This window comes from Salarias fasciatus, chromosome 5 (assembly GCF_902148845.1).
Source record: "Salarias fasciatus chromosome 5, fSalaFa1.1, whole genome shotgun sequence".
In the NCBI taxonomy this organism is placed as follows: Eukaryota; Metazoa; Chordata; class Actinopteri; order Blenniiformes; family Blenniidae; genus Salarias; species Salarias fasciatus.
The window spans coordinates 796,888-818,704 of NC_043749.1; the positions used below are offsets into that span (position 1 = coordinate 796,888).

Below are 21,817 nucleotides of genomic sequence, written 5' to 3' on the forward strand. Positions count from 1 at the left end.
GACAGAAGCCGCAAACAATTCCTTTCATTCCTGTTGAAGCGTTTGACAGTGTCTGTTGAGTAACAGCAGCTTCACCTGCAGAGGGCGCCACTCCATCATGACGGCACTAGGTCTGTGTGGTTTGTTCCATTAGGAGTGGTGGGGAGGAGACAGTGCTGGAAAATTGGGGCCAAACTGGAACAACTGGAGACCCAGGAAGGACGCGTCTAACGTGAGTCCTGATGACCAGAACTATCAAACACATGAGGGTCAAACTGACAGGAGCCTGAATCCAGCACAGCCACAGCTGATCTCAGCTTCCTGTTTACGCCAAACTGCTGCTCAACCACAGTCGATGAACAACAGTCCGATGCTCAAAGTATGTCGAATCAGCAGAGATGCCTCGATAAAGAAAACAGATTTCTACATCAGAGGGCAGGATGCGGTCTGGGAGGAAGGGAAGGCAGCAGAGCCAGTGTGATGTGCTGGTTTTCAGAGCTTTTACAGTGTACCACCTGAGAAAGGTCTGGAAGTGAACCAGGTCAGTGATGTCTTGTCCTCTGAGCTGCTTAAGTATTTCAGCACAGGGAGGATCTGGTGCTGGAGTCACCAGACCGGAACCTCTCACCTCCCTCCACACCTGAGTCGGTCGTCCTCTTGAACCCGTCCTTTCTGTCAGTCAGTGAACCGGACAGGGCGGAGATGCTTTTCTTCTTTCCATGTCTTTCTTAAACACCATTAAATGAAATAGCTAATTCACAATTCTGAAAATCCTGACAAAAAACTACAATCAGGTCATTTCTGTTCTCCAGAATTGATTAAAATATCCTCACTCTGTAAATAAACCTGGGTTCGGATCCATCCAACAATCAGTCTGTTCGTCCAGTTGTTTTCTATCCTTCTATCACCTCACTGGAACAGAGAACGCCTCCTCTGAGTCTGGTTCTGAGAGTGCCTGTAGGTACATGGAGCTAGTAAACTGAGATCTTAAGTACCTGGCCTTCTTCTTCACCGAAACAGACCAGTATTAAAAATGCTTGAGCTTCATTGAGGTACCAGATCTCTGCTGTTCTTCTTGAGGGTAATTAATCACATTCAGAGCTCTTCATCTTCAAGAATGGAGACGACCTGCAGAGTTAAGCAGGTCCACCTTTTCCCACCCTCCAAAAATACCTTTCCACGGCCTGTCTTTAGTGACAGCTGGCATGCCAGGGACATTGTGAGTGGGTATACAAACTGAGGCTTTATTCTGGGCAACAACACCAAAAGCTCATAACACACTGAATACATTAATTACATCATACACAGAGTAGCTCCCAATATGGGAGAGGAAAGAATTCAAGTTAAACATTGCAGTTGGACCAGGGTTTCACCTGCAGACAGTACAGTACAACATTCAACAATCCATCGGAAAACACTGTGCCATAAATAACAAGTGGTGTATTGATCCCACAGAGTTTCCGGAAACATCCAACACAGGGACTGCAAACATGAAGGAATACTGTAGCTCCACTGCCTTCGGCTGGAGGCAGGTTTGAGTGCTGTCGGTGGAAAATCCCCACGGAGACGAGCTTCTTGAGAAAGCTCTGATTGTACAACGCATCGTCCACAAACAGCAGTGCACATCAAACCCAGTCCTCTGTTCTGCTGTTTGGTCTTAGTGCAGCACCAGACATGGTGTCTTCCAGTGATACAGCACCCATCGCTGTGGGTCGCCAGCTCGTCGGAGAACGTTTCCGATATTTGTCCGGGAGTGAGACGGCGCTTCCAGTTGTCGGGGACAGATCGTCTGGGATCTAAGCTTCAGAGGACGCCTGGGGTTTGAGCTGGGCCTTCTCCATGGTGGTGCCATACGGGTCTGATCTTTTAAAGAAGCCCATCTGGAGGGGGAAATGGGGAGATCAGTCGTCACAGAAAACCAAAACTAAAGCTAAAAAGACACAGTGCTGTATGGAATGGGACATTCAGATTTAGGGCTTGACCAACAAAAAGTAGAAAACTGTGCTGTGGAAGCCGATATGTTCTTATGATTCACCCCATTTACAAAGTGTTTCGAGTGAAAACACATCATCAAAGGCACGAAAAAGGCAAAAACAGTAAGAACGATGCAGCTAGCATGTTGTTTCCAGAATGAAACCACACACACATGATTGCAGAATATTAACAATAGCGAGTTCGTATAGACAGATGACCCAGTTGTGTTGTTAAATGACTCTAAAACAACCAGGTTCCGGAGAATCTGGCCTGGGAGTCGTGACACTCTGGAAGAAAAGATTGCTGATATTGTCCATCGACTCTCACATGAGTACTGTTTACTACAGCGAGCACACGTGAGCTGGAGCAGGAATGTTGCGTTTTCAGAGTCGGATTGCTTTCAAAAAGTTGCATGTTCAGTAGCTGAGCGCGCTGTTGCTCCTGCTGCTGATCTGTTTCCTGTGGTCAGGCTCATCCGTTTACCTTGTACAGCAGATATATGAGCAGGGCCAGTAGCAGCAGCCCAGCCAGCACAGCCAGGACGATGATCCACAGGGGGACAGACAGGTGACTGTCAGGTTTGGTCCACACCACCGCCGTCTCCACCTGGACAGCAGGACACAGCAGAGAATAAACACTTCTGTTCACCGAGGACTTCATGGGTTTACACGTGGAATTAGAGACGCACCTTTTTGGATCCCGATGGCTTGAACTTGGGAGGAATTGAATATGGCATCTTCTCCACTTTGTACTGAGCAAAGCACTCGAGGGTGTACTGCTTATGAGCCCGCTGCGGATGAACAATGAGGAAACTTACACAAACACACACACAAACACACACACACATTCAGCTTCACAGTGTGAGCATCAGTCTGACCTCCATGAAGGTTTCCGCCCACAGTCGAGATCGGACGCTGAGGATGACCCTGTCTCCTCTGCCCAGCAGCCCCACGTCGCACCGCAGCTGCCAGCACTCCACTGCACCACTGCAGGTCTGTGGAGGGACGCCCAGTTAGAAATCACTTCACACTCCATGTGCGGCTGGCTGTGGTGGGTACATGGTTAAATAACCGTGTCCCTCAAGAAAAACAGCAATGAACCGCTGATCTGTCGCACATGGGTACATCAGCAGACGCTTTTGGCCGTGGACCTCGGGTTCCCTGCAGCCTCTGGGCGACTCTCAGATCAGAGTCACTGCGGTCACTGACGCACTGATCGCAATTAATCTCACAAACAAACCCAGCGAGCGGCAGGAAACGATGAGCAGAGCTCATTAACATCGTCTCCGGTTCCTCTCCTGAAAAGATAACCTCATTAGGATGTGATCGCCTCCCACCACCGTCTGATGGAGCGACTGAGGCCTCCACAACACAGTCACCGACTGCTGTGTGTGTGTGTGTGTGTGTGTGTGTGTGTGTGTGTGTGTGTGTGTGTGTGTGTGTGTGTGTGTGTGTGTCTTCACCCACAAGGAGGAAAACAATCAAATGTAGACTCCAGGTCTTTCGAGGAAAACTCTTTACATTCAGTGCACTGCAGTGTGTGTACCTGGTTTAAATGTGTGTTCGGTCTCACCAGGTTTCCCTGAGCTGCCAGCGGGTCCCTGGGCGCCTCCCTCCTCTGGATGTGGTGCTCGCCGCTGGACGTCAGTGAGGCGGGATCCTCTGCCGTTGGCGACCGAAGCTGAACACAGAAGCACGGTCAGAAAGGGGGGTGGGGGGTGGGGGGTGGGGGGTGGGGGGCTCGGCAGTGGGGTCCTCACCTTGAGCTTGAGTGCGTTGAAGGTGGTGGTGGAGGAGCAGCGGAGCGGCCCCTCGGTCTCCGTCTGCACCGGGTACAGCAGCTCGAAGCCGTGAGCCTTCAGAGGACACCGCAGCTCCAGCGTGGAGGCGAGCACCGTGCTGGGACCGTCGTTCACCAGCTGGAGGCACAGCAGGAGAGAACAAGCAGAAACACCACCGTTTAGCCGCCTGCTGACACACACAGCCGATGCCTCCGCTTGTTCTATGCTATCAAGCCTGAGTTGCAGATGACATGAGGAGGCGTTGTAGCCAGCGGACCACCGCACCGCCGCCACGCTCAGACAACACGGAGCGGAGAGGCTGGGTCACCTCGTAGACCTGCTGCAGCTCCGGGCCCACGTCCTGCTCCTCCACCAGGCTCTGCCGAGCCGTCCAGTTGGGAGGAGGGAAAACCGCCTTGTCAGGTCGGGAAACACTGAGAGGAAACACACACACACACACACACGGTCGCTTCAGCAGTGTGAGGAGGACTGACGGTGGAGTGAAGAGCGAGGCCTCACCCCTGCAGGACGACGTCCGCCACGGCCGCCACCTCCAGCTCGTACAGCACCACCGCGCTCTCGGAGTTATTCACGTTTTTACTGGAACAGAGACAGAAAGAGGTCTCAACCACACTTCAGGTCCTCTTTTACAACACAACGGTGCTCCCAGTCACTGACAATGCAACTTTTTAAAAATGCTATGACTTTTTCTCAATGGAAAATGCAACGTTTCTGAAACACCGCTGCTGCGCCCCCACATCCACCCCTTCGTTTACACCAGTGTAACTGAGCACAGTGCAAATTCTATGAGATCAGCTGAAACAAAAGTTTTGTCAGAAAAGCAAACTAAAACCCAGAAAGGACAACAGAAACCCAACAACATGAGCAACAATAATATATCATGAAGGACTGGTATTACATAAGCAAGGCAATATTTTCCAGATTTTAACATCTAATTTTAGGTCATTCATAAAGAAAAACCATATGCATGTTATTGTACGACCAACACAATGAGATGTAAATACAGTCTCGTTAGTTAGCTCGATAGCATGGTTGACAGCTGAAACCATGTCCCTTTGTGGACTGAATATCATTTCACTGAGCTCAAACCACATTTAATTAGAAACACAGGAACGGTTTTCAGTAACGTTGAACTGCAGCCTGTTTCACTGCAGTCCCACCACCACGTGTTCTCCAAGCAGAGACTCACCTTCGTATCTGAAGCTCAAACTGGACAGTGCTGTGAACATCCCTCAGTCTGGGAACCGTGAACCGAAGGCCTGCCCATAACTGGACAGTCACACAAAAAGACAAAGTCAAAACACGACTCCTGGAAGGGAGACTTCAGCTTTCAGCCAGTCGTCACTGAGCTCAGAAACTGATGTCTGATCGTGTGAAAACGTCTTGTGAGAGAATTCTGCCAGCCGACTTGAGTTAATCGCACTGGGGCAGGAAATGTGAAGAAAGACAGCGTCCAGAAACAGTACACGGGCGTTGCTGGTTCTTACACTGGTACCAGACTTCATGGGGTTTCCCAGATCGCACACCAGATAGCGGGTCTGGTTCTCTGCCTCGTAGGTGCATGTCAGCTGGCTCAGACTCTGGAAGCAGCACACAGGAAGTGTAAAAACTAGCATGAGAGGGACTATGGTAGTGTCACAGTATTGGCATTTCGTGTTTTCACAGTGTCTCACTCCTGTCTCGCATTCTGGACTTTTGGCTACCAGTCACGGTTACGGAACCTGATACCTGCCATTGGTCTTTGCCTTCTTTGACCCCAACCCCGATTGTTCCAAACATGACTTTTTGTTGGGGCCATTTGCACAAATAAATGTTAGCTAGTGGACATTTAATAAATGTTTGTAACAGCAAATATACTTAGTTGCTACTGTCGGATCATATTCAGGTGTGGTCAACAGGTAAAGAAGTTGAATTTCCACAGGTTTTTAGTGAACTCCTTCCTTTTCACCTTGTTTCAGACATGTACAGTTTTCCCCTCCCCCCACCCGGGCCGGGTTCTGCCTCCTCACCGCGTTGTTGCGTGCGATCCCGCTGTAGTCGGCCTCGGCAGGAAGCGCCACGTACAGCTCGGCCTCGTACGCCCCTCCCTCTCCTTCGTTCCGGGCGTTGAAGGTGAGGCTCAGAGAGTTTTCGTCGCCCAGGTAGACCTCCGTCCTGTCGCTGGAAGAACAACACAACAACAACAACGTTTCAGCCGACTGTTTCACAGCCGTTTACCGTACAATCGACACCGTGTTTCAAGTGAAAATGCATCATTTTAGAAAAGTTTCACATTTACTCAGCAACATTTTGCAAAAAATGTCAAGGAGACAGTAGAAACACTGAGAATTATGTAGTTTCCATGTTTGGCCACTAGTGTGTGCTGTTGGTCATTAACAATAGGACAAACATGGACATTCATGAGGATAGAGCACGGAGTGGGACTGTTATTACAGTGACTGTCAACTCTAATTCAATTCTATTCTATTCTGTTCTATTCTATTCTATTCTATTCAAAAGCCACACCATGTCTATAAAGATGATTGTCACATCCCATAAGATAAGAGTAATCTTTCTACAAACAGAATAACACATCTCCATGGCAATGGCAGGTCGGTGTTTAAAGCAGAGAGCAACTACCGGAAGATTCTTAATCTATTAATGACAGTTTGTTAGATCATGAGAGAGGCATGTATTAGCTCAAAGATAGCGATCATCAATACACAGCTACGTATATATGATCGAGGAAAACTAGAAACTGTGGAAAAGGACCACGCTATATCCACAAGCATGACAGTGACACTCAATAAAGAATTTACATGATCTTTTAATAAGACTAACATGGTCATTCTAAATTATTCATTAATATAATTAAGGAAAAGTAAGAAAAAAACATGTTGTAGATCAGCGGAACAAGGGACGAAACGCGTTTTCATTTCATTCAATTGAGAATGGAATTGTGTGTCTGTGAAAGTAATTTTGTCAGAAGAAAAGAAAAACAAACGTGACGCATCTGCACTGTCGAATAGGGAGAGAAGTGGCTCACGTACAAAAAGAGAAGTCTAATTGAAACGCATTGTCACTTTGAAATTCTTAGTGTGGAACGTGAAAAAGAGGCCAACACCAGTTCATGAGCTGCAGTGAGACCAGGTTAGAGAGTGACAAAACTTCACTGAGGCCTGAAGGGACGATCGGACGACAACAACGCTCCAACCTCAAACAGCAGCAGGAAGAACTGCAGAACCGTTCATGAACTAGCATGAAAACCACAGGGGGGAACAGAACATCTTCTATATGCTGCAAAAATCAAGTTCTTTTTAGAAATGAGACATTATTACCAGCGTTATGAATGCAATTACTGGGAAATATTCAGGATGTATTCATTTTTTAAATTACTTTTTTGTTGCCTATGCCTTTGTAGCCTATGGGGTACTGGGATTGGTTGGTATGAAACTGGGCTGTCTGCAGCCGCTGACCTGTGTGAAGGGGTCACGGGGTTGATGTTGTGTAATCTGAGGAAGACGTAAAGTAAATAAACTGTTTTATCTGGAGTCTGACGGACTGACCGACCTGCAGTTCAGCTCTAGGAGAAGCAGTTTGTAGGCTCGTTCTGATTCTGAGACCGGATTCTGTCCGGTCAAGTGGCTATTTCGGCTCTCAGAAAAGACATTTTTCTCCTATTTTCTCCTGTTTTATGTGCGACGTTCCTTCACTGAGGCGCTCTGTCACTGATGGAACTGGGATCTGATCTTTTACGCCTTGATTTTTCAAATTTTTGAAAATAAAAATGACTTTTTGTCTTCTGTTCTAAATGTTTTGTGATCGCACCATGAAACAAGTGGCACGTGCACATGAAAGTGCATGTGAAAACCTTTTGGGAGTGTTTCTGCTTCTTATTTTGACTTTGGACATTTCAGGCAAAATATTTGTTCAATTTGGTTCAAATATCCTGCAAACCAGCCTTGTTTTACTCCTGATGAAGCCGATTCGGCATCAGAGAGAAAATCTGAGAGAACAGTCCTCAGATCTGAAGCTGCAGATTGATCATTTTAGTTTTATCAACGTGATTGAAACTTCTTGCTTCTTTTGTACGCCATTGAAAAGTTAACTTGTTGAACACACTGACTGCTCAGAGCAGAGGCTGACTGTGGGATTTAAAGGTGAACACTTTCATTCATAAGTTTGGAAACTTTTGTTCAGTTTTTTTGTCTTTTTTATCAATAAATGAAATGAAAACTGAAGAAAACTAAATTGGAAGGTTCAAAATATTCAAATATTTTCAATAATATTGACTGAAATAGTGAAAAGAGTGACGAAACAGGAGGTCAGGTCTCTGTTCCATCCTGTGTTCCGTCGGTTGTTCCGTCGGTTGTTCCATCATGTGTTCCATTATAGTTCCTAAGTGAACTTTGACACACACTTTTCTCACGCACACATTTATTGGCGAGCAAACATTCATCAGTCAGAGGTTTGCTCAGCTCAAGTCTCAGTGTTGTGTTTTGTTCACTAGTTATCAGAATTTAATTTTTATAATCAGGGTTTTCTTGAGCATGTTTTCCATTTGCGTGGCGGGCCGGATTGGAGCCTCTTGCCACCCAGTTTTGATCCACGGGCTTTATGTTAGACACCCTTTATATGCTGTATACTTTTTTAACGTTGAGCCAGATTTGATTATTTGAATCCAAACCGTTTTGATATCTGATGTTACAGTAGCCATTTAATTCTGTTTACTAGTGTTACAAGCTAACTGATGGTTAGCGGCTCCTTTCTTCTTTCTGTCTTTGCTTCATTAATAAAACAGCTTTAATAAAGTTAACACACTGTAAAATGTGACAGCCACTTCATGCATCGGCCTGGTGTTTCATGAAGCGGGAGTTTTCTACAGTCAGTTAGTCCAGTTAGAACATGTTCTTCAAGGTTCTCTCTTAAAGCAGTATCAGAGTTTTCATGCTTCCCACCATGATTGGTTGTATTTAAGGCCCCGTTTACACAACGACGTTTTCAAGAGAAAACGGAAAACTTTTACTGTGTTTTGGGTCCAAACAGCACAACATTTCTTCCACCACGGCATCGGAAATAGATCCTCTGCACATCCACAGGCAGGAGGATTCGTCCCCACATCGAGTGTTAAAGGAGTCACGCCGAGCGCCCGCATACTGCGGAGCGGCTGCGCCGCGCAGGTCGCAGGTCGCAGCCGTTCTGCAGCCGTACTAGAGCGCCCACCGGATGCGGTGCGGCTGCGTCACAGCACTCCGCCTTTTGACCAGACATGCGCTCAGCGCATGAGTGGGATTATGTTTCCATGACGATCTCCATGAAAACATGTTTGAACAGGCACTTTATATCGTTACAGTTTACTCACCACTCACGCCAATAACTTCAGCTGTTGTTGCCCGAGTGTTCTCCTTCCTGCTGGTGTCTTTGTAAAAAGGATGACTGGTGTCAGAGGATTTTGTGCTCTTGTTCCTCCAGGATCACTTTCTCTTTGTCAACCATGCTGCTCTCGAGTTTAAAAACTTCCACTACTCCTTTGTTTTGTGACGCCAGAGCGTGTTCAGCTTTCAAAATAAAACACTCATCCATAAAAGTGTATATTTACACTTTTATTTCCATGTAAAAACATGTGTGACAGCTTCAATAGTAATCTATATCGATATTTAAATAAATAATATGCCTAGGAATAAAAAAATGCTAACTTTTGTAATTTGTCTTGATAAAACAGATGTTGCACTCTTTTGGTTTCCTGTTACTTCTTTGGCATTATGGGAAATTGACTCCGGCTCCGCTGCGCCTCCGGCAAAAATAGACCTGGACCGAAGTTGTGTGGAGAGCGGTCCGCAGGACGACGGCAGGCGGACGCTCGACGCAGCACTCGCGCAGGCAGTGGGCGCTCTGCCTGCGACTTCATTGACTTGGGTGCGTAATTACTGCGTGAGTGCTGCGACCTGCGCGGCGCAGCGCAGCGCAGCGCAGCCGTTCCTCAGTATGTGGGCGCTGGCCCTCCGAGCTGCAGGATGGAGGACAGCCTGGACGCTGCAGTGACTCCAGAGGCTTCAGGACGTCTCAGCGGTTGATCCAAGCCGCCTTGTATTTCCTGGACGAACTGCTCGCCGGCCCAGTTGGACCTGAGCTCCTGTCTGGAAACACTTCCTGGAGAGCGAATTGTGACGAGGAGCAGCGGCGGCCGGTCCGTCCGTCCTCCCAGTCCCCGCCTGCCCCTCGCCCACCCGGGAAACCGCTGATCTGATCACTGTGATTTATCTCAGGAAGCAGACCCTGGCAGTGACACCCAACACACACACACACACACACACACACACACCTCCTGCGTGCAAACAGCTTTTTCAGTGTCAAGATAAATCCTCTCGACACCCAGCGAGTGCAGTGCCCCCCCCGCCGCCAGTAAATTCATGTTTCTATCGGGAGGACGGGGAGGAGGGGGATCAGGCTTCATTTCCCTTCCTCCACGCCTCGCCGGGGTCTGGACGCAGTGACCTCCCGCTCCGTAAGACAACAACCAGATGACTTCAATTAGGCGAAGGCAGAGGAAGCGGCGCGGAGACCCAAAACGCCGAACCGTCGCAGACCCCCAGCACCCGACCCGGGTCGACACGGGAAAACGCTGAACGCCGCAGCAGAAGGTCCTGGAGCTCAGAAACGCCAAGCCAGAGGGCCGCGGTGGAAAAGAGAGACGGCGGAGGGAAATTCTTGCCGGGAGAATCTGCTGAGTCACTGCGACAAACGCTGCTCGTTGAGTTTCTCTGGGAAATCGACAGGGCCGATTGTATTTCTGCAGCTAAGAGGAATCACATGGAGGGCACCTAATGCAAAACACTCCTCATAACAGAACTGTGTGTGTGTGTGTGTGTGTGTGTGTGTGGCTGCTCTAAGAGCCGCTGATCATTCCTCGGTGTTGACTCATGTCAATCATCGTCTGCTGATTAAAAACGCTTATTTTTTCATGTGTCCCTCAAGATTGATCTAATTTCACTCTTGAAAGAGAAAAACTCTTCCTCCATGTGTCAGTCGGAGGTTAAAGGACGCAGGTCTGGAACAGGAACAGCATCAGAGCTTCTTCATCTGAAAAGCCTGAAATAACTGCATGGGCCGCAGTCCAGCGGGATTCCAGTGAATCGGGTCCTCAGTGTGGCCCGTTCGTACTAAACGAAAACACAAACGGTCTGCTGTTATACCGGTCGCCGAGGCAGAGAGCTGGGCCGGATTAGCCGCATGGCCGCGGGGTTTGCACAAGGTTTGTTTGAGTCAGGTAAAGCAGCAGAAAGGCGATTCCCTCTCACCCGTAAACAGCCAGCTGCAGGTCAGGGACGCAGATGTTGTCCTCTCCGCAATCGAGCTGAATCTGGGCCTGAAAAAGAGAGAGAGAGAGAGAGAGAGAACAAAGGGAAGGAGATGAATGAGGGGGAGCGAGGGAGGGATGGATACGGTTTGGTGAAAGAGTCCAAAGCTTCAGAGGAAGAGGAGTCTGGACCCTCCACCCGGGTTTTAATGACAGGATGGAAGATGGAGACAATAAGCTCACATGAGCTAAAAGTGGAGCAACATTTTCACCGAGCTGTTTCTGGAACGTCAATGAAAGCTCCGAAACTCTCTCATGCTGACGGGATGAAAGCGCTGCGAGCCTCTCATGTGGGAACAGGAAGATAAATTCCCCCCGAACAGCGTTACACGACATTATCACCCTCTAAAGCAGCGGAGCAGCGAGGATCTGCTCCTCAGCCTTTGGAGATGAAGACTCGGGAACAGCGTCAGCAGGAGATGAATGAGATCTGGACTGGATCGAGCTCTTTCTTCTTCTGCTACTCCGTCACTGTTCCTCCGGCCTCTTCTCCCCCACATGTGGGAAACATTAGGTTCCTGAAGAATGCTTCGCGCGGCGCAGAGCCGGCCTGGAAATGGTTAACGGAGTCTGGCGGCACAGTCCTCCTCCCCGCTCCTCTATTTACTGAGGAGCGAAGGAGCCGGCGGCAGAAGACGAGAGCACGCGCGCTAACAGACCGGCTAGCTAGCATCGGGGAGGGGGGGGTTCCCACTTTCTCCCCCCGCCTCACAGACCAACTCTGCTTTCCTGCTTCAACTGATCAAACAGTCTTTCTGCAATCTGTTGGTCAAATTAAAGACATAAAAATCCAAACATCAGCTGAAGAGCTTCGCAGGCCGACAGACATACTTATAGGATTTTAGAGGATCCACCAATGAGGCTGTAATCTGAAGGAATCACGAGTTTCACCCTGCAAAGTTTTCATAAACTGCAGAACTGAGTGAGCTTCTGGGAATCGCTTCAGTAAAAACTCCATAAAGAGGCTACAACAGAATCCTAATCCTGTTAAACGCTCATTAGGGAGAAGTCATGATGAGTGTCAGCTCCAGCTGCTGCGGCGGTCGGAGCGGCGGCCTGCGGCTCGGCGGCTCCGCCCGGCAGCGCTGCAGCAGCGTCAGGCGGCAACAGACGGTCACCCGTTTCCCGCTGTTTGGCTGTTCCACAGTCGCAGTGAAAAAAACTAAAACAAAAACACCCAATTTAAAAGCAGCACACCGGAAATTACACCTCATTGTAATGTTAGAGGGAGGTGTTCAGCTCGGCGGCCCAGCAGGCTCAGGATGGTTTAATTTTTGAGTTACAATATTGAAAATGCAGGATCAGATTTCATTGACACTGGACTTTACTTTGAAAAGCTCCATTTTTGCAATAACACTGGATTTATTGATTCTCACATGATTTAATTCTAGACATTTTAGTTATTTTAATGTCACTGATTATTTAATGAAGATTAACTGAAGCAAAATAAAGCAGATCCAAATCTAGAATTTTTGTCTCTGGTTACAGAGATGTTTAGCTTCATACTTGAAGAATGAAATTGCAAAGCACCACGAGTCTCATCTAATCTTGAGGGTCATAGTCGTCCTATTATAAACAGTTATTCTGCCAGATGATTAAAAACGGGGGATTAACCCAGAGAGTTGGAGTTTAAAACCCTGTAATCCAAACTGAAGTCAGAAAAATAGTTTATTTCCAGCCAGTGTAGCAACCCTCATCCCCCCGGTCCTGTTCTCTGCTGTTTCCTGTCCTAAAATACACCAAACACAAGGATCTGAAACTTGGATCAAACAGAAATGAGACTAATGGAGTGGTTCATCACAAACAGTGGAGATTGATTCAGCGTGAGATCAGGTCTGTAGAGGTAATAGAGGCAGATTTCTAATGTTTACCTCTGATTCTGTGGTAATGTTCATGTTCTGTTCTATCTATCTTGGAACGATCTTCGTCTGGACCTGAGTCTGACAGTTCTTGTTACTGCTGGAGGATTCCAGGCTTGTTAATTAGATTCTGAGTTCAATGAGGATTGATAAAGGATAGTTAAATTAAATAGATAGCGAGTCTGTTTTACAGTTATTTCACTATCAACTGGACAAATCTGCTCTCCTGGTGAAGAGCCTTGATCTCAAAAGTATCAAACTTATCTCTACAAACATGCAACTTTTTAATTACTTTAGCAATGGATTAATCAAGTTTCATAAAATACCATCACACAACCAAGAAGTCAAACAAAAGCTGCAGATATATGCTGAAGTTTGGAAGATAAAGCATCTGAAGCGTGAAGCTCTGAACCCCCACAAGCACAACACTGGTGGGAAACACGAAGTTATCGAACTGGAGCATTGGCAGAGAATAAATCTAAATATGGGCAAGAAAAAAGAAATATGCAAGATGATTACTCATAAAATTTGAGTTCAAACAGAGAACATGTGATAAAAGTCTGCCAGTAGAAGTCGTGGAGGGCCAGGTGAAGAGAGGCCGCAGTGACAAAGAGGAGCCTTCATAAACATGCAAACTTTTTCATATGCAGCCAATGACACTGCGTCATGTACATTAGTGAGGAGAAACTCCTCCCAGTGGTGTCAAACATAAGGCCCATGGGACAAATCCGGCCTGCAAGAGGCTCCAACAGGCCGCTTCTTTGTACCTTTCATTGCTGATGAGCTGTCTGACCACGCCTGATCCACCCCCCTCCCACGGAAAGGACTCGGCTTTTACTCGCTGTTGGTCGATTCAACAACAGATCGACCACCGTGTCTGTTTCCCCGTAGCATTTACAAGGAGAGAAAAACGTGACGGGTGGACGTGAGGATCCACCACCAGAAGGAGGGGCCGTTTCCCCGCATGACGACACGAAGGGAAGACCTCTGATTGGCCTGTTTGAGCTCACGTGTTAAAAAGTGGAGCAAAGTGAGGGAAACGACAGACTTGCTACACTTGTGGGGCCTCGCACACAGGCTACGGGGAAAAGGGATCATTTCTATAATATGGAATCTTTGAAGTTTTATGTTTAAATTTAAAGACTATCATAGAACTATTTTACTGGTCCGGCCCACTGAAGATGAAACGAAGTGGCTGCGGCTCCTGAAATAAAACATGCTGTGGGACGTCAGGCCATTCGGGAAAATGCTGTCTCGTCAGTAAGAGAGGAAGAAGCAGCGGCTTGTTGCTACTAACTACTAAACAAAAGGGTGAATGACTCAATGTTGCCTTCCGTTGCTCAAAAAGGCTCACATAGAGCACCTTTAAAGAATCTGCCTGTTAAAAAAAAAAGCTTTGGTGCACTCTTTCAAAAAAAAAAAAAAAAAAAATCCAATTACGAGCACCCGCTCTCCTGCCCACATCACACACTCCTTTCACCTAATATCACTCACATAAACATGTGCACGTTTCCAGCGCCTGCTCCTTCCCCGCCGGAGGAGACCACTGGCAACATGCATAAACAAACCACAGCCAGATGTCTGGAGCAGAGCCCCACCCAGAGGGACGACTCCCCACTCACACTCCGCCTGGAGCGCCCCGGAAACACCGCAGACCCACAACACGGCAGAGTGTGTGTTTCTGAACAGGCTCTCAACGGCTCAGCCGATGCATCAACGTGACCTGAGAGGCAGTTCTCCCTGTCCCTGAAGGCATCTCGTCGGGTCCTGGCTGCGGCGGCGACCTGTTCAGCGCGTGGCGGCGGAGATGTTTAGTGTGGTAGCCAGCACTCCACTGCTCAGGCAACGGGGTTTCCACCGTGGGATTGGTGGAGCTGGCAGCCAATCGGAGTTGGGGTCGGGTGACGCACAGAGGAAAACCCTCCTGAAAGGTCGGACCGCTGCCTTCCTGCCTCCTACCTTCTGCTGGACGAGCTGCTGCGTCTGGTAGTTGAGGACGGGTTTCAGGCCGTGGCTGTCCAGCGCCGCCCGGCCGTCCAGGCTGAAGTTCAGGCTGATGTAAATCGGCGACAGTTTATCCCGAAACTCGTCCTCGGCCTGCCAATGGAAAGACGTCACAGCGTCAGAAAGAGTGAGTGAGAGAGGAGATTTCTGGGATCAAAGGCAGATGTTGGAGCAGAACTAGTCGGGTTTAGCCTGTTTTAAGGTCCTCCGCTGTGGCGAGGGTTCTATGATGTGGCCTCTTGGAGGAAAAAAGAGGCAGATGATCGCTCGGCTCATCTGATTCAAACATCCACTTTTCATCAGAGCCTCTCATCTCTGATCGCTGACTGATGAGAGGATTGAGTCTGAAGCTGTTTCACCTGAAACAGGCACTTCAGCCAGAGACTCTTAGCTCCGTCCTGCTGGAACGCTAAGTGGCTTCACCTGGTGCTGCAGGTGCCAAACACACCGCCACTCCAGAGGTCCAGCGGAACGCAGCGGCGCTCCGGCTTCTACGGGCCGGGATCAAGAACCGGGAAAACCTTCAAGAGGGACTAATGAGTTTCTTGAGAGACTCACGAATAAATGAGCTAAAAGTTTCACTGGAGGTCTTTAAAGGGCTTTTTGAAAAGCTGCCTTGTGATCCTGATCAACACATGGCGCTAATGTCCTGCAAAAACAATCAGAAAGGTTTTGTATTCTGTTATTGACTCGGTGGTAAGTGTTGAAGAAAAAGTCATAAGTGATCTGTACTTGTCCCCCAAATTTCTACACATTATCAGAAGAAACCAAAGGTTCATGTAAATGTTTCCCTCCCTCCACCTCCAGCTTAATCAATCAGTCTTCACTGACGTAGATGTTTCCATGCGTGTTGCTTTAAATGGCTACAGTGTAAACCAGTGTAGTTTCTGAGCGCCTGTGGGTTTCATCACTCTGGTTCAGGCAGGATTTTCCACCTCAGCTCCATTCATCCAACTGGGAACTTGGAAAGTTACAACTTCCAAATTTCCCAGTTTCCCCAGAGAAAGCTAACAAGAAACCCCACAAGAACCCATAAAATAAATGACAAACATTAAAATAAACACATGAATTTAACAGCCATCAGAATGAGTTATGTCTGAAAAGTCGCTATTCTCCAAAGAGAGTTGAAAACTTCTGGAACTTCTGCTGTTTCCACTGAGAGTAAACTGTACTGCTTACACTGGGACAGGGCTCTGCAACATTTATGACCACAAGTTTTTGTGATTTTCCACCAAATAAAATGTGTCTAACGCAATAAAACATGTGAATTATCTGAAATGAAGACAAAAGTTTAATTCACTGTCGATAAATTGTCTTACATTTTTACTTTTTGTAGCTAATTTTGAGGGTTTTTTTCAATGGAATTTTTTCCAGATTTTTCACTTTACTTTGGCTGCACTTTTTCCAATGGATCAAGTAGTTTTAGCAATAATAGGAATCTCCCTTTTTTCCAGATCTTTTTTTTCATTTTTCCTTTTTCTTTCGGTTTTTCACTTTTTAACTTTGGCTCTTTTTTCTTTTCTTTTTCCTTTGTTCATTTTTGTTTTCTTTTTCCTGCTTTTTCAGTTTTTTTCTCTTTTTATTTTCCTAAAAAGAAGATCTGCACTAGACTGTTTAATCATTGTTGTTTGACCATTTTTCCTGTTTTATTTTTTGAGTGGTTTTGTTTTTTGAGTAGTTTGTAGCAATTCTAGTTGTTTTGGTTGTCTTACCTTCTTTAGCTGTTTTCAAACTGTTTTGAAAAATCAGTTTAGAATACAAATGAAATAAAACTATTTATTTCCATGTCATTACCTGTAAGTTTGAGGGATCCATTATCGAGGCTAAAGAGCTGCAGGTCTCTGCACTCGAGGGAGAAACACTCGCTATTTTCACTTTTACTGATGAAATGTTGGTTATTGTCATACTGAACATGCTCCATGCTCGGGCTGCAGGACAACAGATGAAGACGCCAGTCGAGCTAATGTTGAATATTGTGACAATTGTTTGATTTATAGTCAATACAAACCTTTATGCAGATGATGTTAATTCCTCTTTGACAGTCAGTTACATTGCTAAATTCATTTTGTGTGGTTTCATGCTACCTCGTGGTCTGGCAAGCTAACTATCGTTGTCAGTATTTCTGACTTTTCTGTAGAAATGGACATTGCTTTTAAAATGCTGCAGTGTAACACACACACACACACACACACACACTCCAACTGAGCGGACTGACCCTCAGATAGACCTTGGCGTCGTGGCACTGACGCTCCCCGTTGGCCAGGCTGAGGGTCTTCACCAGGCCGGGCTGCTGGCTCTCCATGAACAGCGTCCTCCTGACGGACTCCTGGTGCTGCTTCACACTGTCCAGCTGCACCTCCACCACGATGCCTGCGCAGAAACACATCAGCTGAACATCTGCAACGCATGGAGCCACAGACTCAATACTGCTCTCACCACATGCCAATACACACACTCCACGACACACCGGGGGGATCGGGCGGGACGGCTGACCTGCAGAGAGCCCAGGCAATATCCACCGCTCACTTAAAACAAACACACACTCTTCTAAACTGCTGGAGCCCCCCACGCTCCCCCGTATTTACACCATCGCGCTTTTATCTCCATCTTAACTGGCAAATTGACCACAGCGAGGTCCAGCATAGCTGTGGCGGCACAAAGAAAGCAAGCTAATGGGGACCATGTGTGTGTGTGTGTGTGTGTGTGTGTGTGTGTGTGTGTGTGTGTGTGTGTGTGTGTGTGTGTGTGTGTGTGTGTGTGTGCGTGCCTCACCTAGATGAGATGGGAGGTGCTTCCCACCAGCCAGCAGGCAGAAACTGATGCTGACACTGGAGGTTTGAAAACAGATGAGAAATCTTCTTAAAAAAAAAGAAAAAGAAAAGGTCACGGTGGATAAACATGCTGACCTTACAGCACTTCTCTCCCTCTTTTCTCACTTTCACCTCATTATTTTTAATGACTTCAAGAAGATCCGTTATGATCCATGCAGTCGTGGTCAGAATCATCGAGGTCCCGTTTAAACCACGATCTTTCAAGTCAAAATACGTCATTTTTGCTATTTTGTTTGAAGAGACCAAGTCGAAGCATTTTCAAAAAGCGGCTTTTTTTTTTTTTTCTGTTTACACAGAGACAAAGCTCCTCCTTGGAAGATTGTAAACAGGACTCTAGTGACCTTTGACCTCAAGGGAGCTTTAAGTTTTTTAGAGAACAAATAAGCAAGATTAGCGTTTCAATCCTGAGAGCGTAAATCACTAAAAACAGATATTTTCAGTGGAAAACTACCTTTTACTTTTAGCTCCGTCAGTTTCATCTTTTTACATATCTCTGCTTACATGCGGCATCACATCTTTGTAATTAGACACCAGCCTCAAAGTAACATCTTGGCATAACATAACATAACCATAAAAGGAAAACCAGCTTTTTTAAATCCAACATATTTTCCAGGCTATAAGTCAGTTTTTTGAAATTTATTTTTTGTTATTTAGCTGGTCAGGTGAGTTCTATCAAGAAGCAAGTCATACTATTGGTGGCCACTAGGTGTCACTGTATGACAACAGGAAGCTGCTACAGTACCACAAAAGAACATTTATTACTACTGTATTTTCTCTACTTTAAGTCACAGTTTTTGTGTTATGTTTCTGGTGAGTTATATCAAGAAGCAACGTATTGAAACAAAGATGCCCTCTTTCACCACTAGGTGTCACTGTATGACAACAGGAAGGTGCTGCAATACCACAGAAAAATCAGTTACGACGTTATTAAAGGGACACAGCAAGAAAAATGTCTCTCTGTCTCAATTTAAAGTAAGAATGATCTTCGATGTGGCAGAAAACAGAAACTGAGCAGGTTTTTATTGTTTTTCACGACACATTCTGGAGCCACATGCGTCTTGAATTCAGGTTTGACTTTAGTCTGGAAGGTACAGCCGTTCATACAGAGATTTAATGAATCCCTTGGCTCGGTCTTCAAAGTAATTACATCCAAACATGTGGTCAACTTCATCATTGGGCATTCTAGAGCTATTTGTGACTGAAGAAATAAAAAATATCAGTTTCAAAGAGCATGAAAAAGGAGTCCATGCTCACATGAAACTGAAAGCTTCTGTGGGAAGTTTTGTTGATTCCCTCCAATATATCTTTCATTTCGAGAAACTTACCACCCTTTTCCAACCTTTTCAAAACTCGTGAGTACACTTTAGCCCTCCCTTTCTGTCCTTCATGTGGCTACTCTACATTTTTCCAGCCTCCTCCGCTCCCTGGTTCTGATTCCAAACCGCAGCATTAAGGAAGAAAACAAGACTTCCCTGTATCGAACCTGCGGGGCAGCCGCGCCGCTTAATGTCTCACAAAAAGTTCCACATTTAATAGGGACCTGTGGAAACAGCTTCGCCGAGGCGGGGCCAGCGCTGTCTTTTTCCCCCCATCTGCTGGGGCTAAAAATACCAAGTGTGTGCTTCAGAGAAACTCCAAAAGGAAACATGAGGTCACTTGACATTCTGGTAAGGTAGCGACGTGCATTACATAACAGCAGCAGCAGCAGGACTTTCCATGTTCTGCTGACGTCAGACGACGCTTCAAAACGACTTTTGTTCGGTCTTAAAGGACGTCTCCGCTGCGGTAAACAGCACTGATCAAACCTGCTACTGAGGAGCATGAAGTAACTTCCATACCAAGACACAGGAAGGGTTTCATTGCCTGAATTCAGCAAACAGGTCTTCTCCTCCTGGTTGAACATGGTGGGCTGCACCGTGAGCAAGGCGCTGGCGCTCACGATGGGCCGAGCTCTGGCCGGAAGCACACAGGGAGAAAAACAGGAGAAAGCATGTGTTGTCTGATACGTCGCACTGGGTGAAATGCAACGTAGCAACATGTGCTGCAAACGGTGACGTTGTCATTTTGACCATTTTAAATGTAAAAGACAAAAAACAATATGCCGATGATACAATCAAATATTGCAGAGTATAGTGTGTGTCCTTAATAAGTATGATGACTATGCCATCTACTATAAATACTGTTGATGAGCAAGCTGCAAAAAAACTGCAGTTAATATTAATATTTTGGGGAAATTCTGAACTATTTGTGTACTATTACATTGTTGGAAGACACTGTTATCTAAATGTTAATTCAACAATGTGATAGAATGAGAAGTTTTTAAAACATTTTCTATAAGATATTATGATGCTGGTTCAGATATTGATAGTATTGTTATTGTTTTACATTTACTTTTATTGTGTTATTCTTGTGTTTATGTTCACTCGATTGGCAGAACACAGACTAATCACTGGGCTAGGTAAATGGCCAAAATCATCAGCCACGCTGCACCATCCCTGATAAAAACTCCATAATGCAGTTAACTTTAACACAAATATCTATTCTTACTTCTGGTGGGAAACCATTAAAAATGATTTGCACTGAAAAGCCTCAGGTGGCTTCTGCTGGTGGCCCCGATGTACAAAAAGACATTTATGCACTAAAGCCTTCACAATGAAGACGTGCAATAGGCTGAAGTAACCTTTTTGTGTTGAACATACCTGTATAGAACAGCTTTATCTGCACCGAACGCCCCGACGATCAGATCTGAACACAGAGGAAAACCCTCAAATGAAGATGTCAGTGAATCATCGCGTCTGGGTTTGAAGTGTCCTCTGCAGTACCTGGGTACCCGTTTTGATCCACATCTCTGTTTCCCCGCAGAGCGAAGCCAAACCCGGCCGGGAAAGCGCTGGAAGCCCACTGGCCCGACAGAGACTGAGTGGGCGTGTCCCAGAGTCCTCCGGCATGGCCGTTATAGATGAAGACCAGCCCCTGCTGGTCGTCCCCTCCGTACGGACAGCCGATGGCCATGTCTGGCCGGAACAAGACCAGAGGTAGAACTTCAGCGTGTTTGACAGAGATTACAGCGTGATCGGCACCGTCTGGGCTTCACTGGGATTCATTTCACTGGATGATTCATGAGTCAACCGCAGACTTTCCCAGAGGGACGTTCAGCGGTTTCCAGTTATTATTCGCATTTTAAGAAGCATTCAAGGAAGTTTGAAGGGAAAACATCAAATCAATATAAATGTGAGGATTAGTAATTCTATGCACTAAACCAGTGAGATGGACTGGGAGTCCTTCCACACTTGAGGCCACGATCGTTGTTGTTGTCCATCTACTGAGCATGTGCAGAACAACTGCTGACTACAAGCACAGTAGCAGTGTTTTCAAAAGGCTGCGTTCACAGTGGCTCCGAGCACCGTCGTCTTCAGAACATTTACCGTTGAAGCCGTCCTGGTTGAGATCGCCCAGCGGAGCCAGGGAGGAGCCGAAGCGGCTGAAGGCCTGCGGCCCGAGCAGGGGGGACGGGCTCTGGTCCAGCAGGAGAGGACCCCTCTGCAGGTACACGTAGACCTTACCCAGCTCCTCCAGACGCCCTTGAGACCCGCGACGCATGAACATGGGAGCTCCCACCACCAGGTCATCCAGCCTGGGAGCAGCAGGAAGAGAACGGAAAAGGATGCACTGTCACCACAAAGAAAGAAAGTCCTGCAGGGGCTTCCTTCACGGGACGCTTCCAAACCGGGAGGAGAGCTCCAGCGGATGAGAATGAAAAAAATTCATTAATTTTTATTAATTTATCAGGAAATCACATCAGATCGCCTGAAGGTGAAAAGATTGAATTAGGGAGAATTTCACAGATTTCCTCTGTTTAGGAAAAGAATGATGTTTTTATATATTTTGTGTACTTTGAGGCTAATGAATGTTTTTGTAAGTGAGCTTTAAGAAGTTGTTATTTCTAATCTCTCACATTAAAACACATTCACATTTGGCCTTTATCGTGATGAAATGAAAAACATATATTTTACAATCTCTATTCTTTTTGTAG

General features: G+C 46.5%; 1 protein-coding gene across 1 annotated transcript in view; it reads right to left on the reverse strand.

Moving 5' to 3' along the window:
* Positions 1-1,351: 1,351 nt before the first annotated feature.
* LOC115388981 (integrin alpha-5-like) overlaps positions 1,352-21,817 on the reverse strand; it is a 39,848-nt gene continuing 19,382 nt past the window's right edge. The window contains exons 12-30 of the mRNA XM_030092319.1: positions 21,210-21,418; positions 20,607-20,798; positions 20,484-20,529; positions 19,623-19,736; positions 17,726-17,781; positions 17,169-17,323; positions 14,909-15,046; positions 11,032-11,099; positions 5,764-5,914; positions 5,242-5,334; positions 4,944-5,023; positions 4,253-4,333; positions 4,062-4,167; positions 3,713-3,871; positions 3,526-3,633; positions 2,831-2,947; positions 2,642-2,743; positions 2,437-2,559; positions 1,352-1,859 (exon numbers count right to left, since the gene is read on the reverse strand). Coding sequence (XP_029948179.1) covers positions 1,776-1,859; positions 2,437-2,559; positions 2,642-2,743; positions 2,831-2,947; positions 3,526-3,633; positions 3,713-3,871; positions 4,062-4,167; positions 4,253-4,333; positions 4,944-5,023; positions 5,242-5,334; positions 5,764-5,914; positions 11,032-11,099; positions 14,909-15,046; positions 17,169-17,323; positions 17,726-17,781; positions 19,623-19,736; positions 20,484-20,529; positions 20,607-20,798; positions 21,210-21,418 — 2,182 coding nt within the window. The 3' untranslated portion in view covers positions 1,352-1,775. The remainder of the gene's footprint in view (positions 1,860-2,436; positions 2,560-2,641; positions 2,744-2,830; positions 2,948-3,525; positions 3,634-3,712; positions 3,872-4,061; positions 4,168-4,252; positions 4,334-4,943; positions 5,024-5,241; positions 5,335-5,763; positions 5,915-11,031; positions 11,100-14,908; positions 15,047-17,168; positions 17,324-17,725; positions 17,782-19,622; positions 19,737-20,483; positions 20,530-20,606; positions 20,799-21,209; positions 21,419-21,817) is intronic.